The sequence below is a fragment of the Microdochium trichocladiopsis genome, assembly GCF_020744255.1.
Source record: "Microdochium trichocladiopsis strain MPI-CAGE-CH-0230 chromosome Unknown B0I36scaffold_3, whole genome shotgun sequence".
Classification (NCBI taxonomy): Eukaryota; Fungi; Ascomycota; class Sordariomycetes; order Xylariales; family Microdochiaceae; genus Microdochium; species Microdochium trichocladiopsis.
The window spans coordinates 4,469,845-4,497,572 of NW_025763546.1; the positions used below are offsets into that span (position 1 = coordinate 4,469,845).

The following is a 27,728-nucleotide window of genomic DNA, read 5'->3' on the forward strand; positions in this document are numbered from 1 at the left end:
GCCGTGATAGAACTGGCATACCGTTAGATGCGTGTTTACAAATGCGTTAATTATGTCCAGAGTGCTCTCTGGCTCTTTGGCTGGATAATATTAAGGCTAGTTAACATAAGCTGCGTCCCTATGGACTTACCATTCTAGAACGATCCCAAGTAAAGCTCCCACAAAGGCTACGCCTTGCCCACAATATCAAGCTTGAAAGTCCCGCCGTGCAGTATGGAATTAGAGAGTAGGCTTTGCCAATTCATATGACGGTCGTCTTGTATCGCCTCAACTGTGGTTTCTCCAGCACCATCTCACATGGAAGATGCAGCACGACTCGCCTTAGCCCGCAATCCCTCTTCCTGCTCATTGCTGTCAGCAACTTTTTCAAACGCAGCCTTCCAGAACGCCCATCTCTGCGGCGAGAGAACCGAGCTGCCCGAAAACTGCGCGCTTGCCAACGAGGTGTGTTCCGATAGACTTGACTCTCCCGTTTCGCATAAATGGAGCAAGCGGGAGCCCGAGTACTTGATCCACTCTGCAGCAGCGCTGACTCGACTGCTGAGGATGTCTTCTCGTGATAGACTAACATCGTTGGTCTCGAAAGAGTCGCGGAGAGTCCAAATGCCAAAGTAGTACCAATCCATCAACCCCGCGCCGTAAAGCCTACTGACCATCGAGTTGAGGTTGACCCATTCCTGCAATGGTTCAAATGTGTCCTCCTTGTCCGAAGGAGCTGGCAAAGGTAGTCAGAATGTGGTTTTGTGAAAATGCAAGGTGATTGGACCTACCTATCCAGCTTTCTTGGACACAGTTCTCAAGTCCTTCTAGGCTCGTCCAGATAACACGGTCACTCTAGCGCCGCACCAGCCTCGAGTCAGTTTTGCAGCCCCCAAGTAGCGGGCTGTGTAAAAAGGATGGGTACGTACTTCGACATCACTTGTGGGAAGTTCTTTCAACTCGGCTACCAGCTGAACGAGTCGATCCTGGGCAGGGTGGTCATGCGGGACTTGGCGTGCGATCCTCAGGAAGAGCTCCCAAAACTCCAACAGGAAGCTTACGTAAGACTCCGCCTCTTCAGCCTCTTGGAGGACCCTGTTGGCGGGTGCCAGAGCACCCAATTCTTTCGCAGCCTCAAGAGGATCGGGCTGGTCTTTAGCTTGAATGAAGGCACTGATTATGTTATATGCATTTTGCGAAATGTACCACGGATCGTCATCTCGGAGGCTCAAGGACAAGTGTTCGGCCATTGTTGTTGTAAGAGGGTGCAGTTTTGTGTGAGAAGTCGAGATATGGGAGGTCTGAGGGGTATACTTTGGTGGTGGGGGGACCATGGTGCAGAACCCCGCTCGGGAAGTGCACTGGAACTCTTTGTGGGCGCTGCTGCGTGACCCGGCGTCTCTGCCGTTAATGAGCGTGCGCTGTGGTGAACACTTCCGAGCATTGGTCACTGATAACTGGAGGATATGCGGGCGACAGCTGCTCCCAGAGGCTTAGAGGTGTCTTTGATTCACTGAGGACTATCGTACTTATGTCGTAAACGTAGGGCCAATCACGGTGTCAGGACTGCGGCTTGCTGTGAAGTATGTGAAACAGTTCTTGGCTGATTGTCTAGATTTGTATCGTCTCACAACGTCATCATCCCTATGTCCCTGGCCCTCCGTATCCCTTATCCTTGTCATCGATAACACTTTGTGAACTGCCCGGCCCACGCTGCTGACCAGATGCTGCTTTGACTTTCCATTCTGTACTTCCCTCCATGAATGTCAAGCCGTATGATGCGTATGTTCACACTCTATCTCGTGAGAGACGTTCTCCGTAGACGAGCTCAGGCTGCAAGGTCGTTGCCCTCCCCGCGTCGAGAAGGCGAGTCAGGGCCTGGTGGCGGCGCTGTGAGTCCGGCTGCAACGGTGGCCTTGTTTGCAAGGGAGTCTAGATCTATGTCCAGGAGTCTCTTTGAATGCTGAGAGACACGCTTAGAGGGCTCCTCATCGTCGTCGTCAGGGGGAGGCGGGTTGGGAACTAGTTGAAGGATGCCAAGCAGCTTGGAAACGACCTTGTTCAGGTCGGTGCTGCCGAGTGCCGCCCCTCTTGAGTCCAGCCAGCTTGTGTCGCGGGAGATAACCTCGCTGTCGGAGAGAGCCATATCGCGCCTGTCGGCAGAGGCAGGAAATGCCTGGACAAGGGGAGCAGCGCCCATCAGGACGACAGAGGCGGCGACGCTGAGCTTCATTGTGAGCTGATTTTAGGAGGAGGTAGTGATGAATTCTGTGGAAGAACAGCTCAGAGGTGTTGGTGGCCGATGGGAATCCGGGAAATAGGTCGCGGGCCATCTTATAATCATCCAACCTCGCTGATTGAACGAGTCGACATCGGTCTGTGATATGTCATCCACATAGCATTCTAGAGCTTCCAGCCACTGACAGAGGTCCTGTAGCTTAGTTCGGCTAGGCGCGGAAACAGCCTTGCGCGCGCCAGGGCTGGACCACTTCTGCGGGATTGTCTCAGAATGCCCGCCTCCGATTCGTTCGATCACGCCCAGCGGACAGCCCCGAGAGTTAAAAGTCTACCACATCTGGCGCCTCTGGGACCCGATAGGCATCAGTATCCAGACCACGGGGGGCTGGCCACCTCTATTGAGCCTTAACTGGATCACTCAACGGTGGTAGACTTCAGCCATTCGAGTCGGGACTTTCTGTGTCCGGGGAAGCCAGGGGCCACTTGGCCTGCATTGGAGTCCACGGTCAGTTAGCTCATCTTATACTAACCTCTAGTCATATCTATCTTAGCGTGCAAATTTACTCGGTCAGGTGTTTCTTGGCACGAAGCTGCGCTGTTGACACCTTCAGCTGTGTCAAAGTGAAGCGAGCCACGGTACAAGAGTGAATTGGTAGCAGAGTGCTCCCGACGCGCTGCGCATGTGCAAAGCACCTGATCCCCCGGGCCGGGTAGAGCATGGGGCAGTCTCGCGCCATCGCAATTTCGTCATATTTTCAAACGAAGTGCACGATCCCCGTGCTGGTTTATGATATGTGCATGGCACTGGATGCGTCGTGCCGACGGCAGGTCGTACTACCAGACCAATCGAACCCCAGGAACTGCGCCCTCCGCTATGGAGGCGAGCTGGCGGATTGTAAAGGGACATCGTAAATTGGACCTGGACTGCAGGGGCGGGTAGTCGGTGCGGAAATGAGAAACGGCCGCTCAATAGAATAGCTGCTGACGAGCATGAGGGTTCCCATGCAATGGCAGACGCCCCGATGGTTCCTGACGGGCACTATTAAGCCACTGAAAACGCTCGAGTCCTGCACTTGCGTTTCGTCTGTTTTCACAGAGATCTGCCCACTTCCAGTTCTCCTCCGTCCGTACACTCAACACCACACACAGGTTGCAAACCATCCCATCGTTATGCATTCCAAACGCATCCTCTCCGGCACGCTACTTGTCGCTGTGGTCGCTGCAGTCGCCCAGTTCCCGACGACCGCCACCGTGCCGGGCATGACAATGGTCTTGCCTGATGGCAACGGCGGCATGACGACAGAGATAGACCCGGCGCACACAGTCACTGGCGCCGCGGCTATCATGCCAGATGGCGAGACCGTCATCATCAACAGCCAAAGCGTCTACATTGTTGACGGAAGCAACTTTGTGTATGGCGGCATCGACGGAACAAACATTTACAATGGCGTCACCGTCATTGGCGGCACGATTCAGGGTATCGACCTCGTGAGACCTACCACGACGGATTTGGTAGTCACGTCGTATACATCCTCGGCTGGTGCTGCGCAGACGTCGACTCCTGCTGGGATCACCAGCACGCCTTCTTTGTCTACGAGCACCACGACTGCCCCCACACAGGCGACAACCACGACAAAACCCAATGCTGCGGCCAGGACTGGCGGGGCGGAGATGCTGGGCTGGGCTTGCATGGCTGCATTCGGTGCTGCTGCCGTAGCCATCAACTAGAAGCGAAAGCCGTTTCGTACGGCACGGTGCCCTTTTGAGTATTCACTAGCTATTCATGGTCGAGATCTGAGGTTCCTTACATGTTCTCGAGCGGTGTTGTGCAATGCTTATGTCTTTAGGTAGTACGCATCCCCAGGGCCTTCAGATGAAGCGCCCCAACGCACAGGTCAATAATCGGACCTGATTACGTTATGGATTTCTAAAATCCATTATTAATAGCTGCATCTGCAATAAGACTCATTTCTTTCCCCGATACGCCTGATTCGCATTATAGATCTCACCTCTGGACGATCCATGCGTTCATGACGCACCAGTAGTGACCTTTCGGTATAGCCGAGCTATGTTGAGCCCTCGTCGAGCCTTCTTTTCCAGTCTGGCAGTGACAATAGCGCCACTTGTGCAAGATGCCATAGAATCCAAAACTCGCAAAGCAAAATCATTCTGGCTCGAAATAACTGATGGCTGGGCTCTTAGCTCTCCCTTGCCGAGCTGGTCAAGTTGTGATTCGAACCATAATCTCAAAAGCTCTCTGCCGCCGTATGCCATCCTATTTGATTCTTCCACCGAGTCCATGTCGTACTCGGTGACCCTGCAGTAATGCCCCCGATGCTCTCCTGGAGCATTCAGTGGCTCTTTGAACGCCAAAAGGATCCTGAGATAAGAATATGGCCCATGGCTCATGCTGTTCCGGCTGTACTTGATCTCCAATGCGGCAGCCAGCATCTTGCAACTACCTGCTGACACGCGGACCAACTGCAGCAGGCCCGTCTCTTGGTCGAACAGCGCAGAGGCGGGCGCAGGTATGGTGTCAATCATTGTGAGCTTATTCCCACGTTTTACCCGTTCACTGCCCGTGTGAGCGTAGGCCGTCCAAAACCCGGGGCAGTCCGCGGCCAGCACGAACTGGAGTCTGGGGTCGCGCTGTCCCGACCTTTCAGCCTCGAGGTCGCGGGTGTCGCACACCTGTGTGATGGTTGGCGATGAGACGTCGTAGGTGGGCAGGAGGTGAAGCCGGGTTAGTGACTTCATCCCGCTCATCCCACTCATGAAGGGCGATGACTCGTCGCTCGGGAACACGATCGGGCCACAAGGGATTGGCAGTCGATAGTATCCGTGAGTAGTCCAGCTCCGACCACTGATTGGTATGGCAATCATTGTTCGCAGGTCGTCGTGGGCTCTCGCCTCGTGTAGCCATATAAGGGCGCCTTCACACGTGTGCACTATGGGCAGGCTTATGGACAGCCCTCGATTGGTGATGGACCATATGCTCGCATCTCGATAGAGATCCTCGAGGTACGAGATCCTTCGGAACCCCCCCGAGTTGACAAAAACGTGGGGGCTAGGAGCTAGCATGCCGAGCCAATTTGGCGGGACCAGATCGTCGCGAGTCCAGCAGAAGATGGTCTGGTCGGGGTTGCGCTTGATGATCTCCTCCTGGAGCCTGACGAATGCCTTGGACCCCTCGCCGTAGAGCAAGGGCATGTTGATATCGAACAATCCGAGCATGCAGTAGGCCAGATCCTCTACTCTTGTCGTCTTTCGCTGCGAAAGCCAGGACATCTTGCGGGCTACGCTGGCCTTTCGGATCTCCCGCTTGCAGTCCTCGGCTGCAATACCGGTCACGAGCTTGACCTGGCCCGCAAGATTCTCCCGGGTCTCGATGAAGGACCAGTCGGCTGCGAAGAACGCTAGTGAGCTCGGCGCGAGGAGTTCTTGGAGCGTCCATCCGCGACCCCACCATCGACTGTGGCGGAACGGGAGATAGTTGTCGTCGCGGGGGTGGTCGGCGACTGGAGGCACATCTGCGAGGAAGACGTAGCATACGGCAGCGTCGCGGTACCAGGCGAACATGGAGTTGATGGCTTCTGAAAGCTCCGCTGAGCTGGACTTGTCGATGCAGATAGTGTCGATCCAGATCCACTCAAGCTCATCCTTCCGGGCTTGCCGGCAAGCATCTTGGATCTTGCGATACCCCACCCTGGCCCGTACTATATCGTTGTGGTTGAGCCATTCCTGGTATGTGACTTCTTGCCCTGCAGTCCAGGTGTGGCTGAGGATGGCGTATGGCGGTGTTCCGTCGTCGTAGAATTCGACAAAGTCGTGCCTCGTGGTGTGCAGGAGCCGCATGCCTATGTCCTTCTACGAAGAAACCCAACCGTTGACGAGCAAGGCTGTTGTCGGCTGGGCATGCGCGCGCGGATTCTCCCACTCGTGAATCGTGATATGCGGGAGGTATACACGGGAGGCTGGGCCGTCCCCTGGTAACCTCCCACGGGTTGCGCACGGGGCACTTTGACGGCCTTCGCTCAGCCGCAGCAGGGCGCCTTTCCTATCCAGGCCAAGCGCAGACGCCATCGCCCTTCGTTACTCGATCGATCGGCCCATCCCTCAAATACAATTATGTTCTTTAGTCCTACCCGTTGCCACTCATGGTCATTTCGAAATCGTACTCGTCTTTTGGAATAATTTATGCCATGTTGAAAGCAACTACAAATTTCGCACCTTGATAGTGTACAAGCTATACTTCTCCCGTTCGGGAATCGAAAGCCAGCTTTAAACCAGTGTTATCGTCTCCAACTCCGCAATATCTAGCTCTCCCCGTTCCCTTTTTAATTTCTCTGCTACCTCCCCATGCATTATTCCGGGCATTAGACACGGTCCGATGTGATTGAACTCTCCAACATTACCATTCGGCCGCACCAATATGGGCGCCTGAGTGCCTGGTATGACCCAGACAGCATCACCGATCTGAGAATCACCAGGGCCCCAGCCGAGAAGCCCGTCGTCGGTGGCAATGCATTTGTACTCGCGCATGCTCGTGATTAGGACAGACATTGGCGGCAGGAATTCCTCGTACTCCTCCCCGGACAATCCGACTTCAATTTCTTCGAGCCGGGAGTCAAGGGCGTGGAGCTCATCGCTGGTCCAGCCCAGGCCGTCATTCTCGTTGAGAAATCTCGCCCGGAGGTCCGCCAAGCAAGCGCAGCCCCATTTCTGAGCAGGTGTAATTGCTGGCATCTTTGCTTCCTGCAATGCTTCTGTTGCAAATGCGTCGTCATTCGTTGCGTCAAGATCACTACCAGCAGATGTCCGAGTGATGTGGACTGCTTCGGGAGCCTGCTCCTTTCTCTCCCTCTCCATATCCTGTTCAACGTTGCTCCCGGTAGACCCAGACGGCGTGATTATCTCTTTGTTGTTGTCATGGCCCCATACGTCCTCCAACACGAGTATCCATAGCATTGCTGTCGAATAATATCGTCGCAGATGGGCTGTGGCCGAGCGTGACACTTCGGTTGTCATTGATGTTGCTGCCGTTTCGCGATGGTGAGAGATAGTGTCCATGATCAATCTAAGGATGCTCATGCCACGGGCGGTGGATGAAGACTCGATCGTGGACGGCGAGGAGCCATTTCCCCGTCTCGTTCCGTGGAGGTAGTCCCGGAATACACGGCGTAGTGTCTCAAAGTCGTCATCACCCCTGCCCTCTTCCTCCGTTGCTGTCACATTACTAATGCGGACGCCACGAATAGAGAGCCCGTCGTAAGATGGCATTTTCGTGATGGGCATTTGTGCTGGCAACCCGAGGTCCGCATTCAGCCCCAGTCGTGCCACGTGCCGCTCTTTTCCCCCCAGGTGATCCCAGTTTGGCACCCAGGAGGGCACAAAGAGATGGTGTGCGACACAATCGCCCTGCTTGCGCCACGGGTGATGTGCACCTGCCCAGGCCAGGAATGAGAAGTCGCCACGACGTATCCAAAGGTCGTAAACTATACTCGTGTATAACGCTTCTGCAGACAGGTCGTAGTTGGGTTGGTGTAGTTGCCCAGGACAGCGGCCTAGAGTGCAATATATCTTGTCGTGCGAGAGAGAAGCCTGGAGTCGACTTGCGTCACAGATGGACTGTCGCCAGATTTGGAGTTGCTCCGTCTCGTCGTGGGGAGCCTGAGAATCCAGTCTTGAATAGCTGTCGCGGGTACGCCACGCCCCATCCAGATCGGCCTCTTGGTAAATCCTGCCTAAGGCCCATAGGCATGTCCAGTCTGAGTCAGTCATTTTGAGCGGCTTTGGCCTGCTGATCATGCCCATCTGCCATCGTGTAATCCTCTGGAAGTTGGAGAGGAGCATGGTTCCCCGGCCAAACCAGAGTATGACGTGCCGCCCACAGCCAATCTCCTGGCGAATCCAGGCCCGTCGCCAGTAGCCAGCACGTGTAATCGTATGTATGAGTGACCATGTATCATTCAACATCCATGCACCGTCGTCAGTGCCCAGGAAGTGCCATAGGCCGAGGTAGGCCGTCTGAGCAAAGAGGTGGTGTGAATCGGTGTCAATGTCGATGTCACTGATGCACCCGGCTAGGTTGTGCAAGGCCGCGAGATCTGCGTTGGCGACATCGAAGTCAGGGCCGAGCCCTGAAAGGACATGGTGTGCGGATTTGTATATATCGGCCATGAAGGCTACCTGCTGAGCTCGTTCCACCAAATCGGACTGGTTTATGCAGACCGCATCAACCCAGAGCGGTCGGCGAGAGTCGCCCCTGGAGCTTGATGCTCTTTCGATCCGCTGTCTCCGCCGCCATTCGTGTAGAAACGAGTGCAGGTTGCTTGTCACGCTGACCATGCTGCCGTTGATGCAGATGTTCCCACGGCCTTTGTCGTTGTCATCTTCGCCCCATACATAGGAGAGCGCGTCAAAGTTGTCCTCTGCTTGGTGCAGCTGGCTGGTCGTAAGGGTGCCGACGATAAGGTCGTCGTCATCGCTGTCAACGTACACGCTGAGGAGGCGGACCTCGCGGGCGGCGGCATCTAGAGGGTGATAGATGTCCATCACTATTCTACACGTCCGACCTGCCACTGGTCCAGCCAAGATATCCACTCGTCAGTCTTAGGCTGGGTAGTATCAGAGTGGTCAATGGCAAGCTGGTATACGATGGAAAACGGTAATGCGAATGCTTGGGAAAGAGCCGTTGCCAGCATTTCGCGTGCATTTTCTGCGCGTGCATTTTCTGCCCGGACATCTCACGCAAGTGGGGTTTGTGCAGCCAAAAACCACACGGTACACTCTGTACAGGTCTGTTGGTTCAGCCGTAGCCTGCCAGATGGCTGTCGCCGCCAAGCATGCATTAAGTGACAAGGGGGGTATGAGAGGGGTCGGGTGAACCCTCCGAATGCTGACATGGGTGGCCCCTCTCCTGCGCACATCTCTTCCACAAGTCCAGGCTGTCTAGCGGATGGCTGGACCATAGATGGGCGAGCAAGCATGCCATGGCGACACTTTCGCAAGCTGATGGTAAGCTCACCGTCCGCTGATAGAGACAGCTGGCGGAAGGCATGCGACGCTTACTAGGCCATAGCGATCTCTAGAGTCTTTGACACCACCCTGGAAACCCTCGCAGAGATCGATGTCTTCTCCGGCCCCTCCTCGCCAAGCAATTTCATCGTGTACGCCCACGACTCGGACACTGTGGACGATGACTCGGGACCCGGCTACAGCGACATCGTCAAGAAGTTCATGTCATGGCTGCGGAGGGTACGGACCCGGACGGTGTCGGACCAGTATCCAGCAGCACCTTTTGCACATGAGACACGTCCAGGCGACGGAGTGGCATGTCGCGACATTCTAGAGAACCAGTTCTGCGTGCTTCCCAACACTGAGGAACGCGTGGGAGGCTCAATCTCTTTCGACAGAGCCGACACAGTGGTAGTGTGTGGGTCACCGCGCCTCAAGAGCTATTGCAAACATCCCTTCGCCGATCGGTATATCGATGCCGTCAAGGGCGTGTATGATAAATGTCAGGGAAGGCCAGACAGCGACCTCTACCACGAGATACAACAGGAGGTTCTCAGCACGGCAACAGCGCAGCCAGGATTCCACCATGCCCTGACCGAGATCGCCTTTCTTGAGCTCAGGCGAGAGCACCGCGCCACCGCACATGGTATCGTCCTAGTCTCCTTCGACGACGGCATGATAGACTACCTGAGGTTCTCATATCCCACAAACCTTCAACTCAAAGTTCAGACATCATCAACCGACGAGGAGCTACACGGCAGGTTCTTGAAACTGATGCGGGTCATCTATACCAGGGAGCACGCGACATTAGATGCATATATAAAAGCATACAACAATGCGCGAGCCGAGATAGAGATGCAGCGAACTGGGATGTCGGAGAAGAGTCTCGAGATTCTGATTGACAAGGAGCTGAGCCAGGCGCGGCGGTATCTCGCCAGCCATATGACCGCCGAACTCCGACAGCTCCGGCAGCGAAAGGAGCTGGCTGAGCTGGGTAACAATCAGTACACCGCACTACAGCAAAGGCGCGACAGACTTCTTGGCATGCTGCCCACGATCCCGTACGCGGATCGCAAAGATCGAAACCCAGAGAGAGTGCCCGGCACATGCAAGTGGTTCACGAGCCATCCGATTTTCAAGGACTGGCAGAAGGGGGAGGTCACCAGGCTCCTTTGGGTCTCAGCATATCCTGGCTGTGGTAAATCAGTCCTGCTCAAGTATTTGATTGACGACGCCCTGGTGGCACCGAGCACGACTATTTGCTACTTCTTCTTCAAGGACGACTTTGACGACCAAAAATCTCTATCTGGCGCCCTTCGGTGCCTTATCCACCAGATTTTACTTCAGCAGCCCGAATTGCTCGACAACGAAGTGCTACAGAAGTTCGAGCAGGACCAGCAGCTGATGGGCTCGGCGACCGGGTTATGGAACCTTCTTATAACGATATCGCAGCGTAACACGGTTGCCGACATCATATGCGTGCTCGACGCTTTGGATGAATGCCATGAACAAGATCGCCGGTTACTTATCGGGTGGCTTGTAGAATGGACCCAGCACAGAAGGAACGACAAGGCTTCGAAACTGAAATTCCTTGTGTCAAGCCGGCTCTATACCGACATCAGTCGCAGCTTCCACAAGATAGAAGCGCGGATCCACCTGAGCGGCGAGAACGATACCGAGATGCACCAGATCTCGCAGGAGATTGACTTGGTTATCACCGCGAAGCTAAATGTCATTGCGCCCATCCTGAATCTCAGCGCCAAGCAACAACAATTGCTGCAACAGGAGCTGAGAAGGGTGCCACATAAAACGTATCTGTGGGCCTACCTTGTCTTTAACGAGATCGAGGACATAGTCGAGACGGACAGCAAGTCTCTCCTGGCAGCCGTCCGTACTTTGCCCCAGAGTGTGCACGACGCATATGAAAGGATACTGAGTAGGAGCAGAAATGCTGCGAAGACCAAGAGAATGCTTTCAATCATAGTAGCTGCAAAAGAGCCTCTCAATCTCCTGCAACTAGCCGAAGCCTGGGCAATCGAACCGGGTCTTTCCACCTATGACGAGCTCGAGGTCGTCTCCGAGCAGCAGACGCGTGACAATCTCAGGGGACTTTGTGGGCTCTTTGTCATTGTCTACGAACACAAGGTCTATCTGTTGCATCAGACCGCCAGAGAGTTCCTTCTTGAGAAAAACGACATAGTCGTGAAAACGCAGCAGCTTGCTAGGTGGCAAGGGACCATCGTGCTAGCAGAAGCTGAACTGGTCGTGGCGACCATATGCATTCAGTATCTCCTCCTCCGCAACATCCCAACTTGGGCCGAAAACCAAGGCGACAACTCGTCGTCTGCTAGAAGAAAGATCCTTAGTGGAAGTCGTCTCGTCTCCTCGCGAGCAGGCGGAGACACCGCTCAACACCATCGAGCAGAGCGTACTCAAAGTGGTCTATCCACGTACGCTGCTGAGCATTGGGTTGACCACATGCTCGAAACCCAAGGACTAGCCAGTGAGGAGCTCGTACGACAAGCGGCAATGCTCTGCGACAGAACAACGCCAAACTTTTCGTCATGGACTTCGGCCTTCTGGAAACTTTCCTCCGGCGGCCGTAGACGGCGTTCGTGGGAAGAGGCGACACCATCATCTCAACTGATCGTGGCGTCCATGTTGGGCCTCACGCCTGTGGTTGAACTACTTCTGTTGAATCCGATAATAGATTTGGAGTATAGAGAATCCGGAGTTTCCGCAACCGCTCTGGTGGAGGCAGCCCATAGCTTTCGCGCCTCCTGGCCTTGCGAGAGACACTATATCGAAACCATAACTCTGCTTCTCGCCAGAGGCGCCGACGTCAACGCAACAGATACAATGGGGTGGACAGCCCTGATGGGGGCGGTCGAAAGTGGATCAACAGATGCTGTTGAACTCCTTCTTCGGCACGGTGCAAATCTTGACACCGCGCACGATGGGCTCCGAACGCCTCTGATTTGGGCTGTCTCTGGCACGGATCTGCCCATAGTGCGTGTTCTGATCGAGCATGGAGCTGATCCGTGCCAGGCGGACATTGATGGTATTGAACCCCTGATGTCATTCGAGCAGGGATGGACCTGTCCTGATGAGGAAATTGCCGACATGATTGGCATCGCGGAGTTCCTTCTGCTCAAGGGTGCCGACGTCAACGCCCAGGGGCCCAATGGCAGCACTGCACTCCACCATGCTTGTCAAAGCGGCCCCATCGAGCTCGTAGAGACCCTGCTCAAGCATGGTGCGCATGTCGAAGCGGAGGACGACTGCGGAGAAACGCCACTGAGACGAGCAGTCGAATGGGCGCCTACATCATCGCTTGTGCAGCTGCTCATAAGCAACGGAGCTGACGTGAACCACGCCGACATCTACGGGCGAACACCCCTAGATGTCGCAGCGGCACGGAAAACTGTCGAGTTGCTCCTTGAAAATGGGGCAGAGTACGGAACCGTGACCGACAAACACCTGGAGGATCTGGAATCGGCCATATGGAGCAGAAACCAAACGGCAGTCAAGTTCTTGCTTGAACATGTCACTGACACTGCGAGGATTTTGAAGGCAATTGAGATGGTGGCCCCCCTGAAGGAAAGCGGCATCAGCGCCATCAAACTCATGCTGAAGCAGAGGCTGGCAAAGGTTGCCGTGCTGGAAACCAAGAATCAGCCGGTTGGGCCACAGCTGCCGGACTGATCATGTGAAGGAGGGAGTCCACCGCCCATTTTGACTATGATAGACTCTGTATTCGTTGCATCAAGGCTTAAGTCGAGAAGCGTGCGCGCCACATCAGGCGAAGGAGGGGAGGGGGGGGAGGGGGGGGGGGCACGTCTGTTTCGGGCAACGCAGCACAGAATAGTCTCGCATGTGGTCGAATGGTGTATTTGTCTTATCCGGGACATGCCTTGAACGTGGCGAAAGTCAAAGGACTGCATCCTATGTGTCGAGACAAGTGCTTTGCATGGGGCTCACGTGATGTTTCTGCAGCTTGTTCAGTTGAAAAATGCCTGTGAGGTGGCTGCGCAAGTTTGAGCAAGTTTGTCCCAGCCGCACGACAGACAGCCTTGGCAGACCAAAAGAGAAACTCTTGAATATCTGCGGTGGCCCATAACATTGTGCTCTACATTTGCGCTCGTTCTAATTGGTGAAGAAGATGTTCTACCTTTCGTCAAAATTCATCGGAGATGGATGCGGCTGTCCCTGCACGGGCACTGCTTGCAACCAGTGGCCAGCGCCTTGGATAAATGTGCTCGTGAAGAGAGTCCATAGTATACCTTAAATATTTGATTCCCGCTCTTCATTCAACGCGTGACGTGGGATCTTCACACTTGCCAGAAATTTGTCCAAAATGAAGTCCACAGCTTTGGCACTGCTCGCTGTGTCGCCATCTGCCTGTGCCCAGCTCCTTGTAGGCTACGGCAACTCCCCTTACAACCCCTTGTGCGCGGAAGCATGCCTTCGCTCCTTTAGCTCCCTCCAACTCGACTGCGAATTCCTCTCTGCCAACAATGACGACCAGCCCGACCACAGCGGCAGCGGCCACTCTCGCCGGCATGCCATGATGGACACCACGCCCGAGTGCTTTGCAAACAACACACCATTCTTGACCTCTGTGGCCTGGTGTATGAGCACAAAGTGTGCCGAGCAGAGCGGTGTGCCTGACTCCCTGGTCCAGCACTACTGGGAGTACTGGATCACGGGCACAAAGGGTGCTGTTCCACCCAAGTGGTCGTACGCTGAAGCCCTCGCTGCCGTCGACCCAGCTCCTCCAGTTGCGGAGCTTGAGCCTTCAAACATGATGCTCAATGAAACTTCACTTGTGGCTCCGGGTACATATCTCGCACAGTGGAATGTCCTCGGAGCCGTCAACTACGAGATAGAGCGCGAGTCCACATACGGGCAAGTTGTCCACGCCTTGTGTACCGAAGACTGTCGCTAATGTTCTTGCCATAGCATTGTGATCACTTTCGTGACCGTTGGACTTCCTGTCCTTCTTAGCAGCATTCTTTACCTGCCCTACATGACCCGTCTCTTCGACCAGGTAAGCACCGAGGAGATTACCCGCAACCCTCTCGAGTCAAGACAAGAACGACGAAATGACTCCTATTTCATAGGTCAACCCGTATTTCGTGTGGCCGAGCATCATCCGCAACTACCAAGTTCATCCCCTTCCATTTCTCCTCGGCAACGTTCCCACGCTTGGTCAAGCTCTGTACATTTGTGCCCTATTCGTTCTCAACTTCGCCCTCGCCGGGGTCTCCTACAGCGTCCGCCAGCCAAACGCCTGGTTTGCGACAGCCTGGCAAGAATTTACCGTGTACGTCATGTATCGCACCGGAGCCTTCGCTTTTACCCTTTTGCCACTCGTCCTTCTCTTCTCCTCGCGCAACAACGTCCTTTTGTACCTCACGAACTGGTCCCACTCGACCTACCTCCTCCTGCACCGCTGGCTCGCGCGGTTCCTCATGCTGCATGTGGTCGTGCATTCCATCATCGCGCTGCAGGTCTATACGAGCAACGCAACCACAGATTGGTGGAAATGGGGCGTCGCTGCAACCATCCTCACCGTGGTCATAACGTTTGGCAGCGGGCTGTACATTCGCAAGGCAAACTACGAGCTCTTCCTCATCTCGCACATTGTCTTGGCGCTGCTGATCCTCGTCGGGTCGTGGTACCACATCACCCTCTGGTACGCGAGCATGGCCATGACATATCCCGACACCTCTGGGTACGAGGTCTGGCTGTACATCGCGTTCGCAGTGTGGGGCTTCGACCGTGTCGTGAGGATCGGCCGGATACTCAAGGCTGGCGTGCGGCGATCGGTCGTGACGGACCTGGGGGAAGGGTATGTCCGTGTTGACGTCGAAGGCGTGCGGTGGGGGTTGCAGCCGGGGAGGCACGCATACGTCTATTTCCCGGGTCTCCTGCCCTGGCGGCCTTGGGAGAATCACCCGTTCTCGGTTATACCAACGGCATTGTTGGCGCCATCACGTCCGGAGCAGCAGGTGCACTCTCCAACTACCAGAGGGAGCTCTTCCTCTGGAGCAGCGTCGGACGAGGAGAAGCAGTCTCCCCAAACTGAAACGCACGCCATCTCGACTATTCGTTCCCTCCCAACCAAGACCACCAGCAATAACGGCATCACTTTCTTTGTCAAGAAGGGCAAGGGCATCACAAAGTACCTCGGAGCTCGGTCCCCGCTGATGACCCTGCTCGATGGGCCTTACGCCAACAACCACCGCGCTGTTAGCACCATGCTGCGCTGCGACAGGGTGCTCTTGATCAGCGGCGGCATCGGCATTACGGGAGTCCTGCCCTGGCTACACACAGGCCACGCCAACGTGCGGCTGTGCTGGAGTGTCAAGGAGTCTGCAAAATGTCTTGTGAACGCGACTGGCCTGGGTAGTGCCGTGGACGGCAAGGAGATCGATGTGCGTGTAGGCGGCCGCTTTGACGTGCGCCAGATCCTGGAACAAGAAGTGGAAGCAGGCTGGGGCCGGATTGGCGTTGTCGTGTCCGGGCCTGGGTCCCTTTGCGACGATGTGCGTGCTGCTGTGGCCGCTGCAGCCCGTCACAGCACGAAGACTGTCTTTGAGCTCGAGGTAGATGCGTACTCGTGGTAAACTGATTTAAGCCGGGCAGCGGTCTGGGACGACAGATTGGCAGGATGCGGAGCTGCATCCGACTACGTCATTATGTTCATACCGAGAGAAGACATGAATCTATTGATGACCAGTACATCTAGTATAGCCTGAATATCCGCCAGTTTCGCATGGTTCTCTGAGGAATTTCACTTGCAGCAAGCACTGGTCCCGCCTGGCGCAGTGTGGTCTCAATATCCACAATAGAAATGAGGAGAGGGCATGATTGACTCGCCAAGCCCGCCGCCCATTGCAAGCCGCGAGTCAGGATCGGCTGAGGTTCCGACGTCGCGGTTCAGCCACGTTCCGGGAACGATTCCCCGCACTGGGCAATTTTGCTTAATCGGCGCCGAGGACCGAACCCTCCCTCTCCACGTTTTCTTCCCCACACAAAGCCCCCTATCAACAGGCCGGGCGAGCAACACCACGCGATGCCGCCAGCGCTGGGAGCACGCCGTGTCATTGCCTGCCAGCAGTGTCACCTCCGCAAGGTCCGCTGCGACGCCCAGCGGCCCAAGTGCGGCAACTGTGTCCGGGGCCTGTTCCCTTGTTCCTATCCGCCGGATTCCCGACAGCACCGTGGGCAACAGCAGGCACGGCTCGAGGACAGGATACGGCGCCTCGAGGCAGAGAACAGCACTCTCAGGCGACAGGAAGAAGAGTCAAGGTCACGCAGGATCAGCGGTTATGGTCAAGATGGAGACTCTCCGGCCCAAGAAAGGCAGCCTTCGAACACGTCATTGCAGACATCGCCGATAGCACTATTACCACAGCTCTCGCAAGATCAACATGGTCACGAGCAGCCACAGCAGCAACATCACCAGCAGAGCGATGTTGCCAGCCAGGTCATCCACTTGTCACTAAGTGCTGGAGGTGGAAGGACATACGTCGGCTCAACAAGCGGCTTGTTTCTAGCGAACCTGCTACAACCGCACACGCAACAGCAGAGCCCCGCGCAGCACCGTGGAAGTGGCCGTTCGTCATTTCCAATGCCGACAGCGACACTGACGCCCCATGGTGGAGACCACAACACAGTGTCGCCATCATCGATACTGATTCACTCCTTGCCAGCAGAATCTCTTGCCAGAGAAATCAAGGATGCCTACGCTGCCCACGACCATCTGATCTACCCAATCATCCCATTACGAGCGATGGACAGGGCTTTTGACACTGTGTACAACCACCACGACCCGAGTCCACAGCAATCCTTTGACGGCTTCGTTGTCGATATGGTGTTGGCCATTGGCACAGCCCAGTTGTCCAAGCTCAACTGGAACGGCGTCTCGGACGCCGAAGTCCACTACAACCGGGCCATGAGCAAGGCCAATCCAATACTCGCGAGCGGTGGCCTCCCCGCGCTGCAGGCCATCCTGCTGATATGCCATTACCGGATGGGTACCAGCTCACACGATACGACCAACAGCGTGTGGCATTTAGTGGGAGTGGCGGCGAGGACTTGCTATGAGCTTGGTCTCCACAAGAACGCAACTTACCAGCAGCTCAAGGCTGATATCCGGGCTGACGCTGACCAGTACACGGCCAGTAAGGAACGAGAAGAGCAGATCGAGGCTAGGTTCAACTGCTTCTGGTGTACAGTCGCGTTGGACCGGGTCGCGAGTTTGACACTAGGCCGCCCTCTGGCCATGCAGCTGGAAGATATCGACGTTGACCTGATGGCATTGCAAAGAGACCAATTTTTCACGCAAGCACCGGAAATTGCGAGAACGCCAGCCGAGTCCAGATCAGTGTCGGTGCCTGCAGCCGAGGAGAAAGTTAGGCGTTCCATCTTCACACACATTGTCAAGTACCGTGTCATCTGCGGCAAGGTCCTCAATGCTCTGCACAGGAGCACGTCAGACGACCTCCGAAGTCCCAGCGTCGACTACACCCACATCAGAGACCAGCTGGCCCAGGAACTTCAAGCCTGGCACGCAGATACCGCGAGTGCCGTGCTGGTTGCACCGTCATCAGCCATTGTTGACTCCATCGCAACGCCAGCGACCCCAGCCACGACAACCTCGACGTCCTCTCGCACCGAGTCACTCTCCAGCTTCCGCTCGACAGAGTGGTACGATCTGCTCTACCACAACGGCAACCTGATGCTCTTCCGCCCTTCGCCGTCCATCCCAGACACCACGGCGCGCAACAACAGCACTGCCCTCCAGCGCACGTTCGACTCGTCCCGTGCGGCCATCACGCTGTACGCCAGCCTCCACCAGACACGCAAGATCAACTACTCGTGGGTGACGCTGCACTCTGTTTTCATGGCGGGGCTTTCGTATATCTATGCCTTGAGGACGCATTTCCAGCATGCTCGACAGCGAAGTCAGTCTCAGGGGCAAAGGGAGAAGTCTGTTCTTGCGGCGGCCCCCTCGATCATCCAGGTCGTCAATGACACGCGGGCGTGCTCCAAGGTTCTCGTTGCCGTGTCGGAGCGCTGGGCCAGCACGACGCGGAACTGCTCCGAGGTGTTTGACAAGCTGAGCGACGCGGTGGTTGCGGATGTCGTGGAGGCGCAGACGAGGAGTGTAGTCGCTGCTGGGGCGGCGTCGACGAGTGTGTCCTCTGCTTCTGCTTCCACTGCGGCGTCTGTGAACGGCCGTGTTAGTGAGGGCGCTCAGCTAGAGGCCGGTATGCCTGGCGCACGGGACGAGACCCGACGCACGGATGGGATCGATACGCACATGGATGGCGTCCTCAACACGCGCTTGGCTGACCCCGCTGCAGCTGGCAGACCACCCGCTCCGACCTTGAACCACCCCTCACTTGGTATGGGCAGTAGCACTGGCGGTGTCAATGATGACAGTCATGGCAACGAGCACCCTGAAGGGCACCAGACGAGCCAGCAGCTAGCGACAGACACTCAACAGCAACAGAACTACGCACAGCAGCAAGGCTATGAAATGTTCAACATGACGGTTGACAACACGCTGCGCGACTGTTACACGGATATCCAGAATCTGTTCTATGACCAGTCGCAGAACGACGCCATCGCGCGACTGTCGCAGGACTGGCTGTTTGGCATCGAGGAGGTGACCCACCGGCCGTAACGCCGTGCCATACAATCATTGCCATCGCAATCATGGCCCCAGGAAGGAGACCGCAGACGGACCCTCCCTCTCCAGGCAGCTGTGCTGGGGTCAGGGGTAATCCTTGCGAGCTTCATCGTGCGTGACCTTCAAAGCTTTTTTACTTAAATAGCAAACAGTCTCGTCGCTCGCATTGATCGTTGTTCACTACCCAAGGCTTTCTCCAATTGCATTTCCCAAACAATTTCGCATTATCAGAGCGCACTGCTAGCTTCAGCGAGGCATTCATACACAGGCCTCATACGCCTACCATGCCAGTCCACCTCCCCGACGAGATCATCTGGCACATCCTTCGCAACCTCGTTCCATCGGAAAAGGTCGAACTGCAGTACGACTACGACGCACAGCTCTGCCTCACGAGCCTGGCTTATGCGAGCCGCGTCTCTCGCTCGTTCCGCCGCGTCGCAGAACCTCTCCTATATCGGCACCTGCATTGCTCGTCACGCCAGCTCCTCGAAGCTCTGTGCAACCGGCCCGAGCTATGCGAACATGTGCGCAGAATCGACGGCTATGGTACATCTATGAGTTTGGAGGACCGGGCGGTCGCGGAACGTCTGCTACACGGCCGGATCCGCGGCATGGTGAGGGACAAGTATCGCTGGCCGGCGCTTGATGCCCTGCTGGAGCGCCTGATTCCTCCCGAGGTGGACCCCATCAACAACGACGAGGATTATGGCTACCTCGACATGGCCTGGCTAACGTTCATGCTCTGCTTGACGCCTCATGTTGAGACACTACACGTAGATTCGTGCCTGCTCGACAAGCCAGACATGCTTGCGCGACTCTTTGACCTTTGTGGCCGTGAAGGGTCCCCCAGACAGCAACGCGAAAGTGGCAGAGTTATGGTGCCGAGGTCATCGGGGCCGCTGTCCAAGCTGCGATCACTGCAACTCGGGTGCGATACCGTCCACGGTGAGCCTGGCGGCTTTGGTGACAGAAATGTTCGCCCGCTGGTGTTGTTCCCCGGGCTTGAGGAGCTGGTGGCAGTTCACATGGACTGGGAGTACACTGGCCAAGGCCCCAACCCCTATGATCATGACGAAGGCGAAGGCGAACACGAGGATACCAGCGACGAGGAACAGCTCGAAGACGACCAGGATCAACGCTGTCAGGCTGAGAGGCCTGGGGACCAAACGAGCCAAGCCCTTCCCGACAGGCCACCCAAAAGGCTGTACACCTTCCCAGGTTCTCATCCAAACATGAAGAGCCTGAGCCTCTTACACAACAATCCACCTGTCTATTCTACGGCGCGCGAGATGCTACTAGCTTGTCCCAATCTTGATTGTCTGATCCTTTTGCCATGGATATTTGAGGATCGCGAGACCTTGGATTTTACAATGTACGGCAATGTACTCCGCGAGTTTGGTACCCGCCTGCGCCGTTTCGAGTTGGAGCCGGCTATAGCCCATGGGGACTTTTCGGAGGTAGGCGACGAGGGCACAATCGGTTCGCTTCGAGAGAAGTTGACGCGGCTGGAGCAACTCCGCATCCCACTCGCTACGCTGGCCGGCACCGACGTCACCGATGTGGATGACGAGAACAGCGAGCAGCTGGACCTGTGTGCTTTCCTTCCGGCGAGTCTGCGCTGGTTCTGGACGGGCGTGACGGAATCCGGAGTCGCGGAGGTACATTACAAGGCACTCGCAAGGATGATGGACGAAATCACGAGGGGTTCTCAAGGTGATGGCTGTTGCAGGCTGCCATTGTTGGAATGGGTCATGGTCCAGATACCCAGCAAAAACGATGGGCCTTCCTTTGAGCCCAATGGATTTGATGTACTGCGGCTCGGCAAGGACCAAGTACTTTGCACGAGGAAGTCCGCGCGTCTCGGATGGACGCAGACGCCGCCGGGATGGGAAGGAGCCCCGATCGATACTGACTCGTGGCTGCCTTAGTTCAACAGAGTTTCTCAATAGCACATCGTTGAGCTTCTGATGATTCGAGAACCCATGTGTCGGTTTTCGCCTTGTGTTGCCTGAGCACTGCCCCCTTGCCCACCCTGACCCCTGGCTCTACCAAGTGATCAGGGCCGCATATTCTGAGTGGTCAGCCTTGCCACCTGGACTGCAGCTGACCCCTCACTTCGATTCTTGCACGTGCTTACTTGAACCTCTCGCCTCCTATTTCCTCTCTATACGCCAGAGCAATCTCGTCGTTGACATTGCTGCGATGGCGGAGACAGCGGGTCTGGCGCTTGGCGTCGTCTCGCTCGGCATCCAAGTGTGCAAAGGGCTCATCTCCTACGCCGACGCCGTGCGCGGGAAGAGTGGCGACCTGGTATCGCTTGGTCGCAAGACAAAGGCGCTGGCGAGCACTCTCACGGTAGTCGGCACCACACTCGAGCGGATCCGGACGGAGAGAGCGTTGGCAACCGCGACGACAACGACATCTTTACTTGCCGTAATGAGCGACTCTCTGCTGGCTTGTCGGGCTGATCTCGAAGAGCTGCTTGGTTTCGTTACCAAGTATGCAAACGTCGGCTCCGCTTCAGGCCCGCATGTCAAAGACGCCTACAAGACCTTCAAGTATGGATTCCGCAAGAATGAGCTGGCGGAAATAGAACGCAAACTGGCGACCGTCAACTCTGCTTTGATCCTTGGCTTGCAGACTTTGAACCTGTAAGTAAAGGCTTGCCGTCTTGTCTGAATGCCCCTTTTCAAGCTGAGGCTCACATTCGACCTACCTTGCCCTAGTGACCTAGTTCTGGGACAAACTGCGGTCGCAACAACTATGCACGAGGAGCTCAATCAATTACCAAGGAGACTAGATCACCTGGAAACATCAACGTCGACAATCGACCTTGGCACAGCTCAAACACTACAACAACTGGAGACTCTGCAGCAGAGCGTCAACGACATGCAATCACATTTGCCCAAGAGCCTCCATACTGGATTCATGACGGTGCAAGAACACATCGAAAGATCCTCGTTGAACATGATTGAACACGTCACCGCACTATCCACGCAGCTGGATACCCTACGCGTAGTACACACGGATTCCGTGACGGCCGAGCTCCGAGCCATGAGGCAGGCTGCGCTAGCACAGGCCGAGTCCTTCACCGCATTGACTACGCGCTTGGAAAGTCTTGAACCTGTCCCAAACCAGCGCGAATCAGTGCGCCGACTTGTCGAGCGGCCAGATATGCTTCGTGATGCCCTAGCAGGCAGACCCCGACAGCCTTATCTGATGTCAACAGCCTTTCTGTTTAGTGGTATGCCAGCAGTGGGCTGCAGTTGCGAGGAGTATATGGCATCGTCAACGTGGTCAACCAGAGTCGGCACATCCACCTTCTCCATTACGAACACAGAAACTGTCCAGCACTACCCGAAATGCCGCCTTGCCAGCTCTGGAGCGAAGAAGAAGCGTGCCAGCCGCTTGTTCAGGGCTAAAGTCACGTGGTTTAATACAGTCGTCGATTTTGCCCTAAAGGCGGCGTACTCGCAACGCCACGGCGCCGGTGGATTCAGCATCAGTCCATGGCTAGCCTCCTATTCGGTTGTAGATCGTAAGAAGTCACCAGCATTTCAGGTCTTCGAAGTTCTGCACGATCTTCACTTCTATAACCGGGAGATTGCGATCTACCCGGAAACAAAAACGACAATGCAACTCTTTGAAGACGTTGTGGAATTGGTGATTCGTAAGCTGAGACAAGTCTACGGCGCTCACAGGGCGAGTCCCAGCGACGTGGATGCAAATGGAAACACCGTGCTGCACATCGCGAATCCTCCGGTAAGTTTTGCTTCTACTAACCAAGAATTCTGACAATTATCCCGGCCACTTAAAGGATCGCCGCTCGCCTCCCAATTTCCCAAGGACTGAAACTTTGTTATAGGTAGACGGTAGAGAATTGCATGCTGAGAAGGCCCAACTGGTGATTCTCGCGGAGCTAACCCGGCATCTTGGAGTGCCCATTGCCCAGAAAAATGACTTGGGCCTGTGGGTTACACCTTCTTTGCAGTCAAGGAACGAGGCTGATACATTATTAGTTTGGCGCTTCATGATGCGCTTCGAGGAGACTCAGTCCACCGCTTTGCACAAGCTCGATTGCTGCTTCCCGTGAATGATGAGCACGGAGAGAAAAGCGTAAAGTTTATTGGCCGTCAGCTGGCGAATCTGATTGAATCGCTGGGGTCTGCAACATACGTTTGTGATGGTAAGTAAGTCGAGCCATAAGTTGTATAGTTGCCTAATGCTTTTTGTCATAACACCACGACGCAGTTTTCGATGTCGAGCCACTAAGCCGGGCAATCATCTGCAACGAACCAGAGTCGATAGTCCGGCTTCTCGAACTCAACCCTTCGCTTGTCGTCGATATGCCAAGTTTCGGATTCGACAGCCACCTCCACATGGCTCTCAAGTTAGGCCGCCTCAACTGCTTCGAGCAACTTCTCGAAACGCTCCAGATGCTGGAGATTCCCGGTCCGCCGCCCATTCAGGGAAGCCTACAGGCGCCCATGGGGTCCAGAGGCCGGTATCAGTCCCATGCCCTGCCAGAATGGCTTGTTAAACAGTGTGTGCGGCAGACTAGGGATCTTGAGACAGACTCGTTTCTTTCTCGAGATCCTCAAAGACTTGAAGCCAGCCGGCAGCCCTGTTGGTACTTAGGACCATTATCGCTTCTGATTGTCAATGGATGTCCCATGCGTCCTCGTTATTTTGGTTGGTGGCCTCGGCAAACATCTTGGTGTCCCACCTGCCCAGAAGTCTACTTTACAGAGCTCAGGAATCGCCGTCAGCAGGTGAGAGCCCTGGCCCTGCAACTTTTCAATCCCATTGAGATCAGGAAGTTTGATTTGGACAAAGAGATACTGCTTGACAGGCACTACGCGTCTGTCATTCAACATTTGCAAGGCCTTGACGTCCAGGTCCCAATCCATCTCATAGATGCTGATAAAGGTGCCGAACCCTTACCTCTGTACCACGGCCGCATGGACCGCGCGGTCGTACTCCGTGAATTCGATCATGCCCACCACCAACGACTCTGGTGGGCACCAGATCCGGGCATCCATACTGCTGTTGCAACACATCTATATGATGCCGGATTTCGCGATTTTGAGGCACCGTTACATTGCGGCATGACGCTGCTAGAATATCACACCGCCATATCTTGGATGTGGCCCCGACAGCCGTCGTCATGGAACATGATATGCTGGATCCTCGATCACAGCACGCGCGTGGCAGACATTCTTGCAAAGCCATGGCGGGCAAAGCTAGAGCTTGGTATCCCATGTCCTATTGCCAGGTGTGTCGCGTGCAACCCACATGACGTCGCGCCCCTTGCTACAGTCGCACACATACTTTCCAGTGCTCTCGGTTTCGACATGTCGGAGCACATCAAGGTTACTCTCTATGAGGCGTCTGGACCTTGGCGGCCCAAGCTGGTACAAGTCGCCCTGAACAGTACCTACCGTGACGGGACAGGCTGCGTTTGCGCGCCGAATGGTCGGACGCCTTTCATGTATTTGCTCCGCGGCTATACAGATAGGCATCTTTTCAACCAAAACTCCAGCTCGCTCGCAACGGCGATGGCTGGATTCATCAGGGTCTGTGGTGCCGAGTGGAAAATCTGGCATTTCCAACAGGCCTTCAGGCTTCTCACATTTGAAGCACTGTGGCTGGAGCACACTTGCGAGCTCACACAAGAAGAGCTGGAGGAGGAAATGTCTCATTGTGTCAGAACTGGTCTTTCAGGCTCCGGCTCGGTACCCGATGAGCTCAAGAAAAGATTGTTTACAGACATTGTGTCAAAAATGACTGAAATGGTTCAAGTCGAGTTTGTCGATGCCTTTCATCCTCCCGCGCCCTCGGAGAAATATGGCTCTGGGGAGAGCAGCGACAAGAAATGCTCAGTGGATGACTACGACGATGGATATCCCCCATACATTCTCTCTTCGGGCGCTCAGCAGACACAACTTCAAAGTGGCCCTACCGAATTTCGGTCCAGCATCTGGAGATCATGGCTGGAAAGGTGGACGGAGCTTGTGGACGGCGCACTGGTCGATCTGAACGATAATGCCCCGGTTGACGATCTGAAAACAGCCACAGAGGCTATTGGCGTCATATGGGGACCGCCGAAACCCAACCCCGGTATAAACTTCAAACCCTGGCGCCGGTACCTTCCAGATAGCGACCAGGGGTCCTCCTTGGAATACTGGGCTCAGAGGCTTGATGAGATCTAGGCCCCTGCCACGGCTTCATACCTCTCAACTTTAGGGATCCGTTTAGGTTCAGAGCAGTGTAGACATGACATACTCAAGGGCAATGAAAGCCTACATCATACTCCCTTTGTGTGGCGCGTGGCACAGTCAGAAGAATGGATAAATCAGCCCGCACAATCAACGGCTCTATCTTCGGATAGGTAACTCGACTGTCCGCTTGGTCCTCTGAATGATTTTGCCGTGGAATCCCAAGACCACTATGAAAACAGCTATGTCACGGTCGTAGGATAGCACTTAAATATGCACCATTTGAAATATCATGACCACGATTTTAGGAACACAGAAGCAGCAAGTTGGTTGGTTGAAGTCCACCGTGATGGAGTGAGTCATCCTTCTGTCTGGCAAGGGTACCAAGCTTTCTACGTATAGGTGTTAGGGTCTCACCCTCCATCCTCATCAAGTCCCACGCCTATCAAGATATACATTAAATGCAAAGGTTTGAAGCACAGTTGCCTTCATCATACAGCTCTACCATATCTGTACCAAATCGGTTTTAGGCTTGCGCCACACTTGTAATGCCTCTATTTTGACACCACCAATCGGTTGCACCCGAAGGCAGGATCGTGACATACATCCTACACGCCTGGTATATACTCAAGACCTGGGGCCGGTTCTTAACATCTGGTCCTCTTAGCGCTAGCTCCCGGAACAAGATCACTCTCGGAGCCAGATGGCGGTGGTGCGACCTCTTCCACGCCGTGTGCTTCCCCGCCATGCTTATCGAACTTCGTGCGATCGCATCGTGTCGTAGAAGGCAGGCTTTGGAGGTAGAAGTTACCAGGCGGTATGGCAGAGGAGCCCGACTGTGATTTATGGTGATGGCCTTTAATGTCCTTGGCGACAGCATAGAAGAATGCGGTATTTGCTACGATGCAAGCGCACAGGATCTCGACGGCGGCCCACTATATGAGATTCAACGATTAGTCTAATATCTATCTTGTAGCTTGCTGTGCCTAAGACAGGCAGGGGAGGGGATAAGATAGGCGTCAGAGAAGGTAATTACCACGGAGCGCGTGCGCTGCGAGACCGAACTAATGAGAATGAATGGAATGCGGATAACAGTAATGATAACGACGATGCCTCCGATGCCGAAGAGGAATCCAAGCTGAATCTTCCTACAAACTGTATTAGCAACGACCTCACTCGTATGAGCCATGGTTCTCATAGGTACTTACGTTTTGCGACCTAGGCTCAGATTACGGAGGATTGGAAATGGCAGCATGATGAGTGCTAGGTCGGTTACGATGTTAGTTGAGGCCATGGTTAGTAAGTTCCATATTCCCAGACTGCATCCCGGAGGTTCTGTCGATGATAGATCGCTGGTCAGCTATTCGGCCATGTCTCGGGCGTCGGGGAGGGGCCGCCTAAACTGACGTTCTCCTGGAGCAGAAAGCTCCCAAGCTCTACACATATCAGACCTATTAGGCACAAGATCTCAATCTTTGAGGGTTGCACTGGCGTAGGGAGACTCACAGACTCAAGGGATTACACTCGGCGAATGTGACGATCACAATGACAATGAAGCTGAGCACGATGATCCACCACAAGGCCAGAACCATTCGCGCTCCCCAGGCCCAAGGATTGAACCAATCGTTTGTAAAATGAGAGCAGAGAGAGCTTGAGAGACCAGAGGCTATACAAAACAGGGTGTGTTAGCCGAGCTTCGGGTAGCGATGCCGGACGGCCGACAATGCCGCCTGGACACGACCCCCAGGACAACTTACAACATGGCATAGCAAAGCCTGCTGGGAAGCAGCAACTTGCGAGCGGTGACCCAGTCCTGTGCGAGCTGCCCGACCCCCACACCAGCCTCGGCCGCGTCCGCATCGTCGGGAGTCGACGTGGACTGGTCCGGGTTCAGCGAGAAGCTGATGACGATGGACACCGTGCGGGCGACGAGCGGCAGGAGCGCAAAGGCCATGTAGAAGTCGTCGATGCGCCACCGGCGGTGGCAGAGGGCGTGGCCGTGACAGCGGAAGGCGGCGCGGTACGCGCACCGGGACATGATGAGGATGCTGCACAGCAACGCGCAGGCGACGTCGATGGCGGTGGTCTGGTTCAGAGCCATTATCTTGGTGGATCCCTGTCCAGGCGGGTCACGGATGGGGAATGCTGGTGAGTGATCGCCAGGACTAAGAACAAGGATGAGAAACGACAAGGGACCGTTGCTTTGAGGCCTTGCAACAAGGTGTCTCGACACGGATGACCGTCTTTGATGATAAGTGTTCAATTATACGATGGACTCGATCAAGGAGATAAGAAGATCCATTCGTGCCCACGAAATGCAAAAGTCGTTCGGGCAGAGACCTCCTCCCCATTTATGGCAACCAACTGCAGTGTTAGCTGCTGTAGCTGACCCAGACCAAGTCCGAGCGGGCACCAAGCGCATATGCATGGCACTGATAACTACGCCACGGCCAAGTCGAGGCAGCTCTCATCTGTTGCCCAACACTACATCAAGTTAGAGCGTTCCCTAGTCGCGATGTTAGTACGGGGTCGAGGAGGACTCGGCTCGTCTACCGAGGTTTGCTATGAGA

General features: G+C 55.2%; 12 protein-coding genes across 12 annotated transcripts; 6 read left to right on the forward strand and 6 right to left on the reverse strand.

Annotated features, from left to right (window-relative positions):
* Positions 1-31: 31 nt before the first annotated feature.
* Positions 32-1,234, reverse strand: B0I36DRAFT_429984 (uncharacterized protein). Its single transcript, XM_046162517.1, has 3 exons — positions 909-1,234; positions 771-834; positions 32-715 (listed from the first exon to the last, which is right to left on the reverse strand). The coding sequence occupies exons 1-3, from the start codon at positions 1,227-1,229 to the stop codon at positions 294-296; spliced, it is 807 nt and encodes a 268-aa protein (XP_046016092.1). The 5' UTR covers positions 1,230-1,234; the 3' UTR covers positions 32-293.
* Positions 1,235-1,622: 388 nt separating this feature from the next.
* B0I36DRAFT_382595 (uncharacterized protein) lies at positions 1,623-2,212 on the reverse strand (the record flags this gene model as incomplete). Its single annotated transcript, XM_046160925.1, has 1 exon — positions 1,623-2,212. The coding sequence occupies one exon, from the start codon at positions 2,210-2,212 to the stop codon at positions 1,808-1,810; it is 405 nt and encodes a 134-aa protein (XP_046016093.1). The 3' UTR covers positions 1,623-1,807.
* A 1,429-nt stretch (positions 2,213-3,641) lies between these two features.
* B0I36DRAFT_319515 (uncharacterized protein) lies at positions 3,642-4,062 on the reverse strand. The gene is made up of 2 exons (XM_046153429.1): positions 4,026-4,062; positions 3,642-3,976 (listed from the first exon to the last, which is right to left on the reverse strand). The coding sequence occupies exon 2, from the start codon at positions 3,936-3,938 to the stop codon at positions 3,690-3,692; it is 249 nt and encodes an 82-aa protein (XP_046016094.1). The 5' UTR covers positions 3,939-3,976; positions 4,026-4,062; the 3' UTR covers positions 3,642-3,689.
* B0I36DRAFT_319516 (heterokaryon incompatibility protein-domain-containing protein) lies at positions 4,041-6,184 on the reverse strand. The gene has a single exon (XM_046153430.1). The coding sequence runs from the start codon at positions 6,070-6,072 to the stop codon at positions 4,246-4,248; it is 1,827 nt and encodes a 608-aa protein (XP_046016095.1). The 5' UTR covers positions 6,073-6,184; the 3' UTR covers positions 4,041-4,245.
* A 232-nt stretch (positions 6,185-6,416) lies between these two features.
* On the reverse strand, positions 6,417-7,950 carry B0I36DRAFT_319517 (uncharacterized protein). The gene has a single exon (XM_046153431.1). It carries the CDS (start codon positions 7,510-7,512, stop codon positions 6,499-6,501), a length of 1,014 nt encoding a protein of 337 aa, XP_046016096.1. The 5' UTR covers positions 7,513-7,950; the 3' UTR covers positions 6,417-6,498.
* A 2,549-nt stretch (positions 7,951-10,499) lies between these two features.
* On the forward strand, positions 10,500-13,045 carry B0I36DRAFT_319518 (ankyrin repeat-containing domain protein). Its single transcript, XM_046153432.1, has one exon. It carries the CDS (start codon positions 10,639-10,641, stop codon positions 12,937-12,939), a length of 2,301 nt encoding a protein of 766 aa, XP_046016097.1. The 5' UTR covers positions 10,500-10,638; the 3' UTR covers positions 12,940-13,045.
* A 546-nt stretch (positions 13,046-13,591) lies between these two features.
* On the forward strand, positions 13,592-15,995 carry B0I36DRAFT_421557 (uncharacterized protein; the record flags this gene model as incomplete). The annotated part of the gene is made up of 3 exons (XM_046162186.1): positions 13,592-14,142; positions 14,197-14,284; positions 14,358-15,995. 3 exons carry the CDS (start codon positions 13,592-13,594, stop codon positions 15,864-15,866), a joined length of 2,148 nt encoding a protein of 715 aa, XP_046016098.1. The 3' UTR covers positions 15,867-15,995.
* A 320-nt stretch (positions 15,996-16,315) lies between these two features.
* Positions 16,316-18,934, forward strand: B0I36DRAFT_239320 (fungal-specific transcription factor domain-containing protein; the record flags this gene model as incomplete). Its single annotated transcript, XM_046149685.1, has 4 exons — positions 16,316-16,568; positions 16,644-16,859; positions 16,920-18,487; positions 18,761-18,934. 4 exons carry the CDS (start codon positions 16,316-16,318, stop codon positions 18,932-18,934), a joined length of 2,211 nt encoding a protein of 736 aa, XP_046016099.1.
* Positions 18,935-19,099: 165 nt separating this feature from the next.
* Positions 19,100-20,908, forward strand: B0I36DRAFT_98456 (uncharacterized protein). Its single transcript, XM_046163692.1, has one exon. It carries the CDS (start codon positions 19,225-19,227, stop codon positions 20,866-20,868), a length of 1,644 nt encoding a protein of 547 aa, XP_046016100.1. The 5' UTR covers positions 19,100-19,224; the 3' UTR covers positions 20,869-20,908.
* A 238-nt stretch (positions 20,909-21,146) lies between these two features.
* Positions 21,147-23,003, forward strand: B0I36DRAFT_98461 (uncharacterized protein). The gene is made up of 3 exons (XM_046163693.1): positions 21,147-21,591; positions 21,667-22,909; positions 22,960-23,003. The coding sequence occupies exons 1-2, from the start codon at positions 21,377-21,379 to the stop codon at positions 22,733-22,735; spliced, it is 1,284 nt and encodes a 427-aa protein (XP_046016101.1). The 5' UTR covers positions 21,147-21,376; the 3' UTR covers positions 22,736-22,909; positions 22,960-23,003.
* Positions 22,813-25,460, forward strand: B0I36DRAFT_319524 (uncharacterized protein). The gene is made up of 3 exons (XM_046153433.1): positions 22,813-22,909; positions 22,960-23,130; positions 23,192-25,460. Exons 2-3 carry the CDS (start codon positions 23,124-23,126, stop codon positions 25,150-25,152), a joined length of 1,968 nt encoding a protein of 655 aa, XP_046016102.1. The 5' UTR covers positions 22,813-22,909; positions 22,960-23,123; the 3' UTR covers positions 25,153-25,460.
* Positions 25,461-25,462: 2 nt separating this feature from the next.
* B0I36DRAFT_373258 (uncharacterized protein) lies at positions 25,463-27,259 on the reverse strand (the record flags this gene model as incomplete). Its single annotated transcript, XM_046160171.1, has 7 exons — positions 25,463-25,550; positions 25,918-26,093; positions 26,195-26,306; positions 26,367-26,493; positions 26,566-26,594; positions 26,665-26,808; positions 26,916-27,259. 7 exons carry the CDS (start codon positions 27,257-27,259, stop codon positions 25,463-25,465), a joined length of 1,020 nt encoding a protein of 339 aa, XP_046016103.1.
* Between the last annotated feature and the right edge of the window lie 469 nt (positions 27,260-27,728).

Excerpts from the sequence above, each read along its gene's own strand:
- B0I36DRAFT_429984 (XM_046162517.1), bottom strand. The coding sequence starts at position 1,229 with ATGGCCGAACACTTGTCCTTGAGCCTCCGAGATGACGATCCGTGGTAC. Across the intron at positions 835-908 it reads TTCCCACAAGTGATGTCGAA|AGTGACCGTGTTATCTGGAC; the intron begins GTACGTACCCAT and ends GTGCGGCGCTAG. Across the intron at positions 716-770 it reads TGTCCAAGAAAGCTGGATAG|CTCCTTCGGACAAGGAGGAC; the intron begins GTAGGTCCAATC and ends TACCTTTGCCAG.
- B0I36DRAFT_319515 (XM_046153429.1), bottom strand. The coding sequence starts at position 3,938 with ATGGCTACGGCAGCAGCACCGAATGCAGCCATGCAAGCCCAGCCCAGC.
- B0I36DRAFT_319516 (XM_046153430.1), bottom strand. The coding sequence starts at position 6,072 with ATGCGGCTCCTGCACACCACGAGGCACGACTTTGTCGAATTCTACGAC.
- B0I36DRAFT_319517 (XM_046153431.1), bottom strand. The coding sequence starts at position 7,512 with ATGCCCATCACGAAAATGCCATCTTACGACGGGCTCTCTATTCGTGGC.
- B0I36DRAFT_319518 (XM_046153432.1), top strand. The coding sequence starts at position 10,639 with ATGGGCTCGGCGACCGGGTTATGGAACCTTCTTATAACGATATCGCAG.
- B0I36DRAFT_98456 (XM_046163692.1), top strand. The coding sequence starts at position 19,225 with ATGCCAGTCCACCTCCCCGACGAGATCATCTGGCACATCCTTCGCAAC.
- B0I36DRAFT_98461 (XM_046163693.1), top strand. The coding sequence starts at position 21,377 with ATGAGCGACTCTCTGCTGGCTTGTCGGGCTGATCTCGAAGAGCTGCTT. Across the intron at positions 21,592-21,666 it reads GGCTTGCAGACTTTGAACCT|TGACCTAGTTCTGGGACAAA; the intron begins GTAAGTAAAGGC and ends ACCTTGCCCTAG.